The sequence below is a fragment of the Chelon labrosus genome, assembly GCF_963514085.1.
Source record: "Chelon labrosus genome assembly, chromosome: 1".
In the NCBI taxonomy this organism is placed as follows: domain Eukaryota; kingdom Metazoa; phylum Chordata; class Actinopteri; order Mugiliformes; family Mugilidae; genus Chelon; species Chelon labrosus.
The window spans coordinates 5,643,649-5,659,366 of record NC_140337.1 but is presented as its reverse complement, the minus strand read 5'-3'; the positions used below and the strand labels follow the sequence as shown (position 1 = coordinate 5,659,366).

At 41.8% G+C, this 15,718-nt stretch overlaps 2 protein-coding genes across 3 annotated transcripts; both read right to left on the bottom strand.

The window, feature by feature from the left end:
- Positions 1 to 100: 100 nt before the first annotated feature.
- LOC311486376 (kelch-like protein 33) lies at positions 101 to 4,949 on the bottom strand. The gene is made up of 6 exons (XM_084542188.1): positions 4,790 to 4,949; positions 4,322 to 4,681; positions 3,137 to 3,796; positions 1,677 to 2,616; positions 1,424 to 1,591; positions 101 to 921 (listed from the first exon to the last, which is right to left on the bottom strand). The coding sequence occupies exons 1-6, from the start codon at positions 4,926 to 4,928 to the stop codon at positions 402 to 404; spliced, it is 2,787 nt and encodes a 928-aa protein (XP_084398314.1). The 5' UTR covers positions 4,929 to 4,949; the 3' UTR covers positions 101 to 401.
- Positions 4,950 to 7,048: 2,099 nt separating this feature from the next.
- On the bottom strand, positions 7,049 to 15,212 carry LOC311491022 (uncharacterized protein). 2 transcript variants are annotated; one of them, XM_084548856.1, is made up of 7 exons: positions 14,191 to 15,212; positions 12,933 to 13,037; positions 12,353 to 12,442; positions 12,013 to 12,087; positions 9,749 to 9,819; positions 9,465 to 9,636; positions 7,049 to 9,038 (listed from the first exon to the last, which is right to left on the bottom strand). In XM_084548856.1, exons 2-7 carry the CDS (start codon positions 12,999 to 13,001, stop codon positions 8,829 to 8,831), a joined length of 687 nt encoding a protein of 228 aa, XP_084404982.1. In that variant the 5' UTR covers positions 13,002 to 13,037; positions 14,191 to 15,212; the 3' UTR covers positions 7,049 to 8,828. The 2 variants fall into 2 exon arrangements, with proteins under 2 accessions (XP_084404982.1, XP_084404983.1); XM_084548857.1 differs by having other exon boundaries at positions 12,933 to 13,034.
- Positions 15,213 to 15,718: the final 506 nt, after the last annotated feature.

Sequence of the window (15,718 nt, the reverse complement as noted above, 5' to 3'; positions counted from 1 at the left end):
ATAATAAAACAATAAAAAATTCCGTACCTTGTACAATAACAAATGTGTTCACAAGCTTCCAACTAGATGTGTAACTATGAACACAAGGGGACAGCGCTCTCTAATGATCATAGTTGTTACTGCACTAATTGTAGTATTTGTTTTGTTACAGAAACTAAATCATAAACTATATTGCCAAAAATATACTGTGTTAGATAAGTACCTAAATTGCCATGCCTAAACTTGCCTAAACTTTGTTCATATACAATGTAAGATACATTATCTTCATGAAGGTATGAAGTTCTCATGAGGTTACAATGTAATGTATCTGTTAATTTCCCAAAGCACCACTGTTTAACATGCAATATCAGCATCATAAGCCCGTATACTGTAAGACGAAAAATGACATTTGTCATCTTATCCTACGATCTCAAATGCTGTGGCAAACACAGCAGAGATGCTCGTATGTCAGTGTTTGGCCCAGGCATCTTTCCCATGTTCTCCCACATCTGTGTAGCAGTATTGTAACGATGGACCATCTTCGTGTCGCTGTAGTCCTCCTGGTTGTATCCGCCCAGAATGTAAAACTTTCCCTCCAAAACGGCACTTCCCGCTCCCACATGCGGCACTGGCAGAGACGTAAAGGCGGTCCAGGAGTCATTTGCTGGGCTGTACACTTCACAAGCCAGATAGTCCTTGACAACTATGTTATCTGTGGTGATTCCACCTGCTACATAAAGACACTCGCCCAGGGTCTCCATGCAGTGTTGAGCTCGAGGTCTAGACATGTTTGCCACGTAGGTGCTACCTGTCTCTGGGTGGTACAGAAACATGGATGCAAGACACAAGTAGTCGTCATTTTGCCCCCCGGAGACGAAGATCTGACTTTGTGAAACCTTTGCTACATGTCCGCCCAGACGCAGATCCAATGGCCAGGTGAAGCTGAAAGAGAAAATATATAAAAAAAATAAAAATAAAATGAAAACATTATGTTCTCAAGAATCCTTCAAATATTGATTGGTAGTTAGCTAGTAATTGTTAGTTTTCTAGTGTTTTTTTTAGTGGTAACACAAAACTAGAGCATGTTGTAGGTTAAGTGTAAAATAATTTGGATTGCAATTGTGTTATAGACAAAATAAGATTGGTGTTGTTAACAAAATCCTAAATCCACAGGGGTGGGTGTGGCTTAGTAGGTAGAGTGAGTTGCCCATGAACTAGAAAAGCGGTTCGATCCCCCAAACATGCCATATCACCAAGTGGCCTAACTTTTTAGCAGACAAACTATCTGGTCAACTAGCATCAATTACAACATATGCCCTTCTGTACAATATATTACTCTGACAGAAGTTCCAAAATTGGTAGATAGTTATTGGGAAGGTTTAGGCAAGCTTCTACGCCCTTGAAGCACTTTTAGCTGTGATAAAAAATCTTCTGTCCTACGTACCTCCAAGAGTTCGTAGTAGGGCAGTATCGCTCTACACTGTCTATATAGTCAGGGTTACAATATCCACCGATGGCATATATCATTCCATCCAGTACAACCACTGAGAAAGAACACCTCTTTTCCTGCATTTCAGCCAGGCTCTCCCAGCTGTTCTGAAGGGGGTCATACCTAGAGATATGGGACAGAATCAGTAAAGCATGTGTTTAACACAAATGGTTGGGTTATGTTTGGATCTCTGATTACTCTGTCTCACCTGTAAACAGAATTCAGAGTGTCTCCAATGCCATAATACTCCTTGCCACCAAACACGTACAGCTGTCCTCTGAGCACTGCTACCTCATGAAAAAACCTCCCTGGCTCTGGCATCTCTCCCAACTTTCTCCACTCCATGGCCTTCCTTTTGCCAATATGGTTCCTCAGGGAATTCCCAAACCAGAGCTCTCTGCTGATGCTACGGCTCCCCAGGTCTTCAGAGATCTGGTCGCCGCCAATCAAAACCAGACTTTCTTTTGGCAGATAAATGCGGCACTGAGTCTGCTGCGCAGTCTCATTGGAGCAGAAATCTTCAAAGACAGCTTCATACAGCTCTGCCAAACTGTGGTTGGACCACATGTTCTGGGCTTGGACTTCTTTGAATTCCTTGAATGTCATCAAGGAGAAATGGACGGTTTTCATTAGCTCCTTAGCGAGTCGAAGCCTTATCTTTGGCTTTGCTTGGATCCACGCAACTACTGCTTTGAACACTACAAGCTCGGATGGGACACAGAGTGAGAAACTGTTCAGGTACTTTAGGAGCTGTTTGGCCGGCAGGTCCTGAAACTTTGAGGTGCACGCCACCTTTTGGAATTGCCTCAAGACAAAATCGTTGCCAAATTCAAGGAGCTCCGGCAACTCATAGGCCTCAGCAAAAGAGACCACATCCAGGCAGGAGTGAGCGTTTATTTCTTGTTGCAGGAAGTTAAGGCACAAAGAGAGGGCAGGTTGGTACTGGAGCTGGAGAGCAGTAGTGGTGAGCTCGAAGACGCACCTCCAGCTGAGGGGCAGAGCCCCGCTGTAGGAGCAGGAGATTAGAGCTTCCAGCTCTGATGCCAAGAAGAAGGGAAGCGTCACACAAGGCTGATGGGACTCCTTCATCCCCAGGGTGAACATGCCACGGAAGTAGTCACTACTTACAGCCAGGATGACTCTGTGGGCTACACAAAGAATGGCATTGAGTAAGTACACTTGTAATATAAATGTTTCAGCATGTGATAACTTCATCTCCACTAATGCATCTAATGGAAACTTTCATAGCCACTGCAAAATTTCCACACATCAGTACACAAAAACAAACTTTATCTGACATTAGCTAAGTAAGTAAAAAGGTAAATGACGCTAGATTTGTTTGGAGAATCCCAATTTGTCTAGGTTAGACATGCGAGTACTGGATGGAAACCAGCTAGTGTAACGTTAGTTTGAACTGAAACCTTCATAATTGGCCTCCTTGTTGTATTGCCCACACCAAAAATCTGTTTAATTATAATCCACTGAGCTGTTACCTTTCAAATAAACAGAATGATAAACATGAAGACATATTTGGTACAGCTACAAATAGCAAGTAATTTTGTAACTCAATCTGAGGGCAAAGAAACATATATCAATGAATTTCTAGAAGGATAGAAGGGTTGCGGCTCATATATTTTGATTGAAAATGGCCATAACTAATCTACTCACCGTAAAGCGATGCCCTGCCAGCTTCCAGAATCACATCACAGCCCACTCTGTCCCTCCACAGGCGTTTGATGAACTGAAGACTGATCATCATTTGTTGTGCAGCAGAGATCCCTTCCTTTTTCTTCTGCACTCCAGTTTTTGTGGACTTCTCTTCTACCTCGGTGCAGAGATCCAGCACCCTAAGCGCGCCCAGTTTTTGAGCCGCTGTCTTTATCTGGTCTACATTGTCCGTGTTCAAACAGGATATCCGACCAGTGTAGGCGAATTCCACAACTGCCTCTAATCCAACATGATCCACCTCTGGGTCCAAAGACACTGACCAGGTGTGGACTCCATCTCCTGTTTCATCATTGTTTCCTTCGTTGTCTCTATTGTTTTCCTTGATTCTTCTCAAATTCTTCCATATAAGTGAGCTGACAGCGGCCAGGACGGGGGAGTGGACGGAGTAACTCTTCCCATCCTCTGTGTTCAGAGTAAGGTCAGTGAGAATTGAGGAATCCCTGAACTCATTCAATGCATGGAATACATCTGAGGAGTAATCGTCTCTGCGGTAAATCTTTACCTCGTCTTCCCCATCCTTGTCTTCCCCATCCTCGTCTTCATCCTCCGAATGTTCTGCTTCCTCATCATTTGGCGACTCTTCAAGATCTTGAAACTCCTCTTGAGTTGCCCAAGATTCTGTGACTGTATCTTCTTCAGATGTCAAATTCTCACTTTTATCTTCTTCTTCATTCCTTCCCTGAGAAATCCAAGCTCTGAGGATGCCATTTTCGTTCACCTGCAACTTTTCATCCCTATGTTCGTGTGCATGTTCAAAATGTTCATTCTCAAATGCTGTTGTGTCTGAATCTTTATCATTTTCTGATTCTGCTGAATCTGAATCTTTAACTGTTTTATCTTCTTGTTGTGTACGTTCTTGGTTTTGCTGAATATTCTCAACTTGAATTCTACCCATCTGTTGCCTGAATTGTTCCTCCAGGTGATATCTTCCATTTTGTTCCTCTTCCTCATCTTCTTCTTTCCTCACCTGACTTGCTTCTTCCTCACCTTCCTCCTCACTCTCATTAGCCCCTCTCTTAGCCTCATTATCTCCTTCTTCTTTCTCCTCTGTTTCCTTCTCTCCATTCTCTTCCTCCCCATCCATCTCCTCCTTCTCCTTGACTTCAGTCTCCACCTCATCCTTACCTTCCGCAGATCTTTTCTCCTTGCTCGCATCCACCTCTTCCTTCTCCTCCCCATCTACCGTTTCATCTGCTTCATTCACCTCCGCTTTTTCCTCCTCAGCTCCCATTTTGTTCTCTTTAAGCTCTTTTGCTAAATCGCTTTCTCCTTCTTTCTCCTCTTCTTCAATTTCCTTTTCTTCCTTCATCCTCATTTCTTCTTCCTTATTTTCTTCATTCCCCCCTGCCTTATGTCCATCCTCTTTCTCCTCTTCCTCTAAATCTACTATTCTACCTCCTTCAATCATCTCCCTGCCTTCCTCCTCACCCCCCGTTATGTCATCTTCAAGTCCCTCTAATTTACTTTCTCCTTCTTCTTCCTCCTCTTCAATTCCCAAAGCTTCCTTCACCTCAGTCTCTTCTCCCTTTTCTTCTCTGTCTTCATCAGCTACTTCTTCTTCCTCACTGCTTTCCTCTCCTTCCTCCTCCAAACCATCGTCTTCTTCCTCATCATCTGCCTTCACTTTAACCCAGCGCCTCATCCTTTCGAACCAGCTCTTCCTCCTTCCCTCCTCCATCCCCCTCTTCCATTCACCCCACTCCTTCTGGAGGCATGGGTCAGATAGTGCCATATTGTCCAGTAACCCTATAATCTGCACACACCTGTAATCCCTCAAAGCATTTACACCTCCAGACGCCAAAAGACTGCGCTTACGATTTGCACAGTTCATGCAAAAAAGTTGTGCCTACAGTGGTAGATCATATGTGTCCAAGAGTAATCCACTGTTGGATGTTGCCGTTATTGTTGCAAGCAGCTCAAGCGTCTTATCATGTCTCCAGTCGGCAGCTGTTTTGTTGGTTTGCTTCTATCCTGCCTCTCTCTCCTCCTGAATGTTTGAGGGTGGCATGAGTGCCCATGATTCCTCATATTCCAAATAAGCTGCTATATACAGCGTACTATATCACTAGGTAGTTGAAATTCTAGACAGACTGAGGTGCCAGGATGAGGCCTAACAAAGGTTTAATATTCTGTATCAAATGTTATTTATTACATTTTAGACTAATTTGTGTCTTCTTTTTTTAATCTTATAAGACATTAGAGTCTCTTTATTACTGCCTCATACATAGATAAAGCGATAGATAGATTACTAGATAGATTGCTCTTGCGATCCAGTTTCACAGTTTGACTTAAATTTATACTGTAAAAATTTGGCCCAAGGAGTAGTAAACATGGGAATGATCTCGAATGATCTAGGCATCTGGATCTCTTCCCATCCAAGTCTCCTTGGCAGGCAGTTTTATTCTGAGGCATATGACTTGAGGATCGGTATTAAATGCCTAGGGAGTCATCAGTGGGATCACGTTGGTCCTCCACGTCCAAACACGATGGAATTTGGGTCACAGACCAACGGGCGTGACGATAACAAGAAGACAGAGAGGGCAGCACAAAACATAAACACCTGCCGGTTTTTGTGTAACCTTGGCTTGAGAAATAGCAGCTAACAATGTGGCCTTTGCAAATGCACCTGTTCCTTTGATTGCTGCCTATTTAAAAATGGCAGTTGGGTTGCAAGGGCAGGTTCAAAATTCATTGTTCTTCTGCTGTTTCTTCAGCTTAAGACGTGTCTGAGCTCAGTTGGAAACATTAGTTCAGTCTAAAGCAATAAGACATGTAAACAGGAAGTCACTGTGGCAACCCAAATTAAAATAAAATGAACAAAGTAGCGACAGTTTTAGAAAGCATGTCAACAGCAAATTAGTTTTACCTGCCCATCCTTTGTAAAAATATCTGTGCACTTATGTTTTTCCCTAATTGGACCAATGCATACCACTAATTTTTAGTTGATATGGAAGCTTCAGCAGAAATTTTTTTTTACATTTCTGTATGAATAATACAATCTGTGTCTTAGTTTTGTCCTGAATTTGTAAAACTCCCAGCACCTTGTTGAATGTGTTTGGCCTCACAAATCCTCTTGGATCATTGAAGCTGCGTTTTCATTTTGTCCACACATTGTGAGTTCCTCATGAAATTCTTGTCTACTGAAATGCTTTGAAAACATTAAGCACTGCGAGTGGGTGAGCTGGAAATGAAACGGGTGGGCAACACCTCGCTTTAAAAAGCACTCCTACCTGAGTGCTGCTCTGCTCTTCGCACAGCCGTCCACATGCGAGGCAATGCATGCACACACAGGGAGATTTACACAAGCGGACGAGTGAGTCAGCTCTACAAAAGTTGAATGCACTTCAAACAATTGAAAATGCTGAATAACATTGTGAGGTAAACTAGTGATCTGTCCAGACTGGATGTGTCTCCTGTGTTTGAGTGTTTGGAAGCATTCAAATATCTACAAGCTGTTTTCAGTCCATATAGTCATGGGTTGTCTTAAAATATGAAAGCTTTAGATGTCGAAAAAGCCTTAATTTACACATTTAAAAAAAAAAAAAACCTAATGTCAGTACCACATAACGTAAAGAAATCTGTCAGAAAGTCCTATTTTCTTTAAGATACTTGTTTACCATCATATCCACAACTTGAGTTTATAACACTTCAGTCTTCTTATGAAAAGTCTCTTTCCTCGCCAGTCTTGATTGTTGCCATGACAACACATGCAGCGAGAGGAGGAGCAGAACACGATAACCTCGTTATGGGACCCCCACCACCCCCCGGCCCTGTCCTCACGAGCAGTAACACTGGCAGGACATGAGACTTGTATTCTTCTCCTTGAAAGCATCGTAAGTGTGAGTAACATGTTTTCAAATCCACATTTGCTCTTCCTTTTGATGGTTGAATAAGACTACTGCTGACAGACTGGCACCCAGTTAGCTTATCTTAGCATGAAGACATAAAGAAACATGAAGTAGTAGCAAATCTGGCTCCGTTCAAATTTTAAAAAAAAAATGCATGTGTATGAGATTTTGGCGTGTCCATTACCAGATATGTAACATATGCATAATTATGTTTTCATTTTTGTGTAATGAATTGCGTTTTTTTTTTTAGCTGTTATTGAGCCCTTCATAGATACATTCATCAAGCATGGAGTCCACCATGTTGCACCATTAATTTTCTACAGTAGCCCAGAAAGGACAAACCAAACACTGACTCTAGACAAGATCGTTCTATATTTTGAAGTGACAGCTCCTGTAGGTTCTCCTACATGATTGGAAAGGAAGGCGCTATTAAGTTGGTTGCAATATTCAGCGCAGCCACTAGATGGGACTAAACTATACACACTGGCCCTTTAACTGTGGCACCTGTATACACAGAAAGCATTTTTTAATTTGAATTTTTTTTTTTTGTCAAAATACAATCTAGATTTATTGAACTTCTATGGCTTGATGAAACACAGAGGTGAACATACATACAGAAATAAAAGGGGAGATTTAAAACAAGCACGCTGAGAGAGAAATTAGCTACTACAGTAATTCTACAGGAATGCAAACATCTTCAGTGTGGCATGAAAAAATAAATGTACACATACAAAAACAACATAACATTAAACATACAGTACATGTATAACCATTTGGAAAAGTAGCATGACTGATTGTCAAGCTTGGTTTTCATAATTTATGAGCACAGACACAAGATAAACATTCTTAAATCGCAACGCTTCAACTTGTAAGACTGTGAATTAGTGTTTAGATTGCTTAGTTAAACTAAAGCTCTTTTTAATTTGAGGTCAGCTTATATTACTAAAAACAAATGCAAGTGGAGTCAGGAGGAAGGAGAAGGATCAGCGTGTTTTTAAATCCATCTGCAATAAGTGAAAGAATACACGTAATCCGTTCATTAAACTGATAAACTGCACTGCACTGAAGATCATACACGACGGCAGCTGTATCAGATCTCTCCTGCTATTGCTTTTTCAATTGAGTCATGCTCTATTTTAGAAGCATAAGCCAATGCATTCACTAGGTATATTCCATTGAGGAAACAGGGAAGGGACAAAGAAGGTGACGACAGTGCCAAGGACATAGGCAACGTTCTTTAACAGCAGTCTAGATGCCGCGGTTGGAACAGAGGGATTGCATAGTTCAGCAGCATCGTCTTGTAAATGTTTTCCTATAGAGCCTGTGATATTCCTGTTTTGAAAGCAACCCTGAAACCTTTCCCCCGACGTGTCGCCCCTGTCGCTCGATCAAGGAGCCAGATGAGAGGTCTATTTTTACAAACGTGGGGGTGAGAAAGTGAGACCGAAGGGGGGATAGAATAAGACAGAGGCCAGCACTGAGTATGTGTTGTTTTGATGTAAATGAACAAAAAGGTAGTGTTGTATGAAACACTTAAATATCTGTACCTGTGCTTTTATTGTTTGGTTTTAATGGAGCCTAAAGGAAAACATCAAGTTGTTTGGAAACCTTCCAGGATGTATATTCTGAAAGGAAAAGCAAAAACATTTCATTCATATTCAATATTTCTAATCTTTCACGTATAAAGTATCACAGTTTGTTTTTTCTCTACACTATCCCCTACATTGTATGGAACTGTTTCTAATTTTCGCAATATAACTACGTCTCGAAACACAAATGTTGGTTCAAGCGCTGGTCCATGGCAGAAGGAAAGACACGATAACAATGATGAGGGAGAGGGAAAGCGGCAGCAAGAGGAGGAGGATAAGCGGGAGAGAGAGGGATGACGGCCACAGAGACATCAGTTTGGATCCTCGGGGCAGTTCTGTAGGACTCTTCTGGCTCTCTACGTTAGGTTGGCAGATGACCAGCGGCCTGACCTGCGATATGCTCTCCTGGAAGACAGATAACAGAAACCAAATGTTGTAAATGTAAAATTTCGGATAGTACACCAGGGTATTCTGGCAAGAGTATACAGCCGGAGAGAGGAAGTAGCCATCCAGCAGAGAGAGACAGAGGCTGCAGCTGCATTAGCCTTGCAAGAATACCTTCCAGAAAGTGAGCTGCCAAGACATACAAACAGTCTGGTAGTGTGTAGTGGTAGTTCAGAGAAATCCCGTGAGTGTCTTAGAGTGGACAAACGTTTTACTTCCCACTTGGACGGAGGTGATATGCTGGAGACCTTACTCAAAAATACACCGGAAAAGACAACAAGCTCCAGCAGGACCAAGGGGAAAAATGACACTGAGATGACATTGGGTGAGTAACAACTAATTAAACTTCAAACGGCTGTGATTTTAGTTTTTGTTTAGTTTTTGTACCTCCAGTATCGTCCTGCTGTGTGCCCGGTCAGGACTGAGCCTGAGGTTCCAGCGGTGGGTTCTGTGGCTCCGCCCGCCATCGTCTTCGCTCTCTGTGGTGTCCTGCCGCGCTACCCGAGGACGCTTGCGCCTCCGCGAGCTGATTCGCTGGAGAGAGCCGGGCTCCTGGAGTCTGGCGTAACAAGGTCACAAGGTCAGACAGCTGTAGAACAAGAGAGGGCCTACGAAGACCTACGAGCAAAACAAAGTCTGCGAATATGATCACGTCTGTGTGCACGTCAAACCTGCAATCTGTGTCCTCTATGTCAGCATCAGCATCACTCTCCCCCTGGGGGTCGGACAAGACACACTCCTCCTGCAACGGAAAGACACATATTACACGAATAAAATATTTAATACGTAATCAGATACGTTTCCGTGTATGCAGACAAAATGAGACTGCGGTAAAGTATGACACATTTTCTACACATATAAACTGAATGCATTTCACACACACAACCTGCACATTTATTTTACAGGGGCTTTTATCTAGAGGTATTTCAATGAAACACTGACGAGCCCCGGTGATTCATCACTGACCATCACACTGCTTGTAAACCAAAAACAACACTTGGCGATGGCATTTGTCTGAGTGCGTGTGTTCCTGCGTCACTTGTTATCATGACTATTGTTAATTTACATGAATCAGCTGACACCTCTGACCACAACATGACTAATGAGCTCTTAATGTGGCGGTTGCCTCCTATTTATATCCCGGAGGTTTCCATCTCCATCTCAAACAAATGCAGGAAAATGTCAAACTATTCCTTTAAATAATGCGGAAAGACATGATAAAGGTTTTTTCCGGGAATCAAAAGCGCTGTTTTGTGAAGTTTACTTGTAACAGGACATAAATTATTCCACTCCTCTTGACTGACAAGACCACGATTGTCAGGAGAAACATGCTCTACTCTTTAGCATTGTTGCAATCAGGTTATGAGCGCAACCTGTACCGTATCGTTGTATTTAGTGGAGGGGGTTTTGTATTAAAGGGGTGATCCCCCAAAGATGCATTTAGCACATGTTTATTACATGTGTTCGTTAAATTGCTCAAAATATTGCCGATACTTGTGGATATAGTTGCACATATGGATAATAAAACCACAATGCAGCCTGGGTAACCCAAAGCCCATTTGTTGGTTCTGAGCGGCATCTCTAGCTTGCAGTAATTTTTTCACATATCAACCGATAATATATCAACCACCAATATAAATGAATGTCCAATACATTTTTCCTTGCCAAACAAGTTCACATAATGCTGATTAAGCTAAGTAGTGCTAGGTAAAACTCTCTTTGTTTCAGAGTAAACTGGAGTTTATAGCTCGTCTTAGCTTCCTAGCTTGTCCTAGCTCTTCCAGTTTCTTGTTTTGAGCAACAAATACAGACTGCTGCCACCTTCTGGTATGGAGAGTTACTGCCTGTCACGAAGGCACATAGCGTACGTGCTAATTTTCCATTGCTGTAGTGTAGGGCTAACTATCGCTACTGGTCTTCTGAATTGATGAATTCCAATTCACAGGGTCCAACTGATTCTATTCAATATAACTTCATGTAGGGATATTTCAGTTTTGTAATAATTTTACTTTAAGCTAATGCTGTCATTGGTTCCAGAGATTTGAGCTATTTCTGCAACGTTTTGCATCCAGTTTCACATCTTGCGTACGACTTTGCTTTTGTGCAGCTCTTAACTGTTGTCATATTTCTTAAATCTAACCAGCTATCAGGTCTGACGGCGAGCTCAGAGTTGTGGTTTCTGTCATGTTTGGATCTCCATCTAATGGAACTAATTTCTAGAAAGTGCCGTGTATTTAAACAAAAATCAACCTAAGAAGTTGACTCGATATTGAATCTTTTAAATCAAGAAAACTGATTTTTTAAACCCAGCCTTGCTGTAGTCTCTACAGTTTGTTCAAGCCCAGACAGGTGTGTCTGGGCCTTTATGTTAACTAACAATGATTGCTGCTGGAGAGGGCCACTGGGAGTATGGTGACGCCTAGTGCAGAGAAACAAGAGTTGAAAATGTAAAGGAGATCCTAAGAGGCCGTTGTCTCCCCTCTCATCATTTATTTGCCGTGGTGAATAAAAAAAAACTAAGAGGAAGGATTAAAGTCGAAAAAAGAAACATGGGTTACCACTGATGTGGCTTTTCCTCCCTAGAGAGCACTGGAAGCAGAGAAGAAACCGAAAACACTTTCAACATTCTTTGTGTAATTACTCTGACTGCTAGAAAGAGGGAGACAAGTACTGCACTGTAGCTTTAAGGTAAAGAAAATCCTCTTGACAAAAGTCATCTGTGAGCAGCATCAGAGTCATTTGGCCTTCATGAACCCTAGAGTTAGTCACGCTGGACCTGTGAGACCTTACAAAACGGCCGACAGCCCACCAAAGTAAAGGCAACACAAATATAAAAAACTCCTGTAAGGTGTTAGATCAACAAACTCCACATATACAACATGCTAAACTCTCAGGATGAAGTGTTTGCAAACAGACACTGTATGTTAGACATTACCTCTGTGCCATATCCCTCAGAGTACCTGGTTATCATTACTCTGTTTTTTCCACAGTGTTCACACAGCGGTGCGTCCTGAGAATAGAAAGCAAGAAGAAAGCGGCGAGTGACTGACTGATTGATTTCACACCTCGAAAAAAATAAGGCACGATCTGACAACAAGCGTGAGCAGCTCCTTATAAAATATACAGTCAAACACGGAGGCGGCGGCGGAGATGCAGACGGGTCGGGGCGGGGGGGGGGGGGCTAAAGGCATGGATTTAGAGCACGATTACAGATGAAGAAACACTCAGGGTGAGCGACGGCCGCAGACACTTAAGTGGGAAGCCTGAGCACTCACCGGCGTAGGCGTGTGTGCTTCTGAATAAAGCGTACAGGGACCAGCCTCGCACAGACACACTATATCTACCTCTCCACAACTCGCCCCCATCTGAGAGAGAGAGAGAGAGAGACAAAGACATAAAGCATAAACTGTTGATTTATTGATGCTTCTTATCCGTTTCATCATCAGCCGGTTGCATATTAACAAAGTTAAAGGACCAAGGAGTAAACTGTAACAGACATAAGATGTCATGTAATTTTAAAAAACAGGGAATGCAATCAGCTACCATATATCACTGGAAAAAGTTTTAATATTAAGCATCTCTCTCAGTTGCTCAGTGATGAGATTTCTGGCTTTTAACCTTTTCCGCCTACTCGCATTTTAAACTGCTCAAAAGTGGAGGATGGCTGACGGCCACTTCCGGAAATTTAACCTATCAAGGCAGAGGGATCAGTGTAATTAAGTCAAAGAAGTAAATAACATCAGAGGATGGATAAAAGACATGGTGGTCGATGACACGTTGGTCATCGAAAACAAAAGGTCTGCTTTAAAATCAGATACATATTTATTACGTATTCATGTCCATAAGCAGCCACACCTCACAGTCATTGTCGGACGTCTCTCCAGAGGTGAAGGGGCCGTGGGAGTCAGATCCCCTCCGCAGCATGACCTCCGACCTGGCTCACACTCTCACATAGACCTGCTGGGATTTGATTCATTCGTTCATTTTTCGTTCACATATAAAAGATGCATCCTAAAAACTGGTAAAAACGTTAATATCACAAAATTACAAAGCACTATGATAAACATTTTGTTCTTAGTAGATGAATAAGCACATTTTATAGATTAAAAAATACAAATAAAAATCACTAAAACTGTCAATGGACTCTTGGGATACAGTAATATTAAACTTTAGGCTCACTAGTGAATGTTATAGTGTTCAGCATTAGTTTCAAATAACCAAGAGAGCTGCTGATTCACTTCAGAGGCCGTGGTTTGTTTTACTATTGAATTATATTGTGTTGTTCCATCACATGTTTCTATTATTTTGACCACCATTGCAGTCAGTACAATAGTAACTTGTACAGTAACACTTATTCTGCACCTTAAACATACTGTAAAACGCAATAAGATGTCATTTCACTCCTAATGCATACTTGGCACAAATGGATACACAAGTGCAATGAGGTGATGTTATATTATTCTGAAATTCTATTTATTTACTTTGCAATTATTACACTTGCTGAGGTTACATAAACTGTTGTGTATACTGTATTACAATGTGCTGTTTCAACATAAACTAAACATTAGAACAGTCATGAAGGGAGATTTAGTTCAGGACAGTTGTATTAGAATGCATTCGTTTTCACTAGAGTGCCTAATGAAATGGCAAGTGCAGTGCCAAAACCCCTACCATTTCCAACATTTTCGTATTTTTTCCCTAATAAATTTAAATCACAGCAGGCCAAATGTCAGTTTTTTTTTTCTTCCCTAACAGTGTTTCTCAGACGGAATCTGTGTGTTTGGCTCAAAACTTGGTCTGAGAAATGCCGCTGTCTTTAAATACGCAAACAGCGGGGTCGAGTGTGAGGCGTTTGTCATCACAGGACTTCACAGTAACATCTGTTCAGCAGCGGCCGCACTCCCCTTACGTAATAGCCTACGACAATCAATGTTAGAGAGCCGGAGAACTTTTCCCATGACAAGAAAAGACGCGGCCATTATTGGCAACACTGTTTCATAATTAATGTTTAAGCATTAAATTATTTTGGGGGGAATAAAAACCAATTAAAACTACTAAGTAAGTCATAGTTGTAGGCGATAATTAAAGGGAAGAACGGAGTGACCCGGCTTACCTCAAACGCATCCTGTCCGAGAACGTGAAGAAGCCCATAAAAGGTGAATGGAGCTCGCGCGTTTAGAGGATGAGCAGCGGAACGCGGCGATGCTTCTCATTGTGGCGCGGGGAAGCCATGAGCTCGCGCTGCTTGTTCATGTTTGACATTGTAGCAAATCCTCCGCGTGATGTCAGCGCCGACGGTGACAGGCTGCTACAGTGCGGGAGGCGCGCGCTCGCCGGGATACCGAGACGTAGCCCCAAAACAACGCGGGAGCGTGGACAGCGGCGAGAGCGACACTTCCGGTCCCGGCTTTCAAAATAAAAACAGTCGAAGAAGCTGGAACCGTAGTTAAAGGGTTTTATTTATTTATTTTTCAACAGATGTATACCAATGTAACAGTCCTGCACTCAATTCCACCTTAAGGAAGGTTGTGGTATTCGGCCTTTGTTCAAATAATTGAGAAAGCTGCTGATTCAACTGTCTTTTCATTCTGAAGGCTGTTTGTAGAAAATGTAATTGTAGCTACTGTGTATATATGCCATATATTCAATCTCAAATTTCCTTTGCAGCATCATGGTTAAGCACTGTGGATGTACATGATCAGCCACAACATTAACACCACTGACAGGATACTCACACAATATTAGGAAGGTAGTCATAATGTTATGCCTATAATAAGGTTCTGTTCACTAACTATAAAAATTAAGTGATGAGTAATAATCAAGTTCAGCAAAAGAAGAAAAATGTTTTTTTGAGACATTCGCAAAATAATCATCATTTAGGTCCTGTCCGGACATAAATAGGATCCCATAGGTGCAGGTTTTAAATGCTAGAGCATTTCCTAAGCCCGGAAAAGTGATGAAATACATTAGAATCATTAGGAATATGTATCGTGTAAGTGTAAGCCAAAAAAGATTTTGACAAGACTAGCTTCAGAACAGAAACAGAAAGAGAAAGATTAGATTGAGGACATGTCTAAGGAACTACACTGGTTCTATCTCCAAGAACAAGTTAATTAGCTAATGGAACATCTGAACATCAAGCTATCGGGAAAGCTTAACATGTTGCTCCTTGTCTTCTACCTCTCGCTAGGTTCACTGTCCTGGATCATGATCGGAAAGTGGTTTTGTGAACCCACCTATCATCAAGGAGAATGTGTACATACCATCGCTGCCACATTGCATTGTTGCAACGAAATGTGTGGTACACGGGTATGTAATTGTCTTTCAGGGAAATGAGACGTTCAGTTGCTTAGAGAACATAATGGTGCACATTCAAAGGTATGTGTTGAGTGGTTTGGATTGAACTCAAGACATTGGCATAATCTGTAAGAAGAAACTTACATAAAGCTCAAAGGTCAACTCAGATCTTGAGCAGTATTTTAATGGACCTTTGAATTCAAGGCCACAACTATTTCATATCTGTGAATTAGTAGTATATGTATGACTGTCTCAGACCAATATGAGATTTTAAAATCAATGTTTCATCTCAAAAAACACAAACTGGGAATGATTACATGTAATTTTTAACCTTATCTTTATCT

Bases quoted from the DNA above. Each gene is read 5' to 3' on its own strand.
- LOC311486376 (XM_084542188.1), bottom strand. From the start codon at position 4,928: ATGGCACTATCTGACCCATGCCTCCAGAAGGAGTGGGGTGAATGGAAG. The intron at 2,617-3,136 runs GTGAGTAGATTA...TTCTTTGTGTAG, and splicing joins TGGCAGGGCATCGCTTTACG to CCCACAGAGTCATCCTGGCT. The intron at 1,592-1,676 runs GTGAGACAGAGT...CCATATCTCTAG, and splicing joins ACTCTGAATTCTGTTTACAG to GTATGACCCCCTTCAGAACA.
- LOC311491022 (XM_084548856.1), bottom strand. From the start codon at position 13,001: ATGCTGCGGAGGGGATCTGACTCCCACGGCCCCTTCACCTCTGGAGAG. The intron at 12,088-12,352 runs GTGAGTGCTCAG...TTCTATTCTCAG, and splicing joins AAGCACACACGCCTACGCCG to GACGCACCGCTGTGTGAACA. The intron at 9,039-9,464 runs GTACAAAAACTA...TCTGTCTTCCAG, and splicing joins ACAGCAGGACGATACTGGAG to GAGAGCATATCGCAGGTCAG.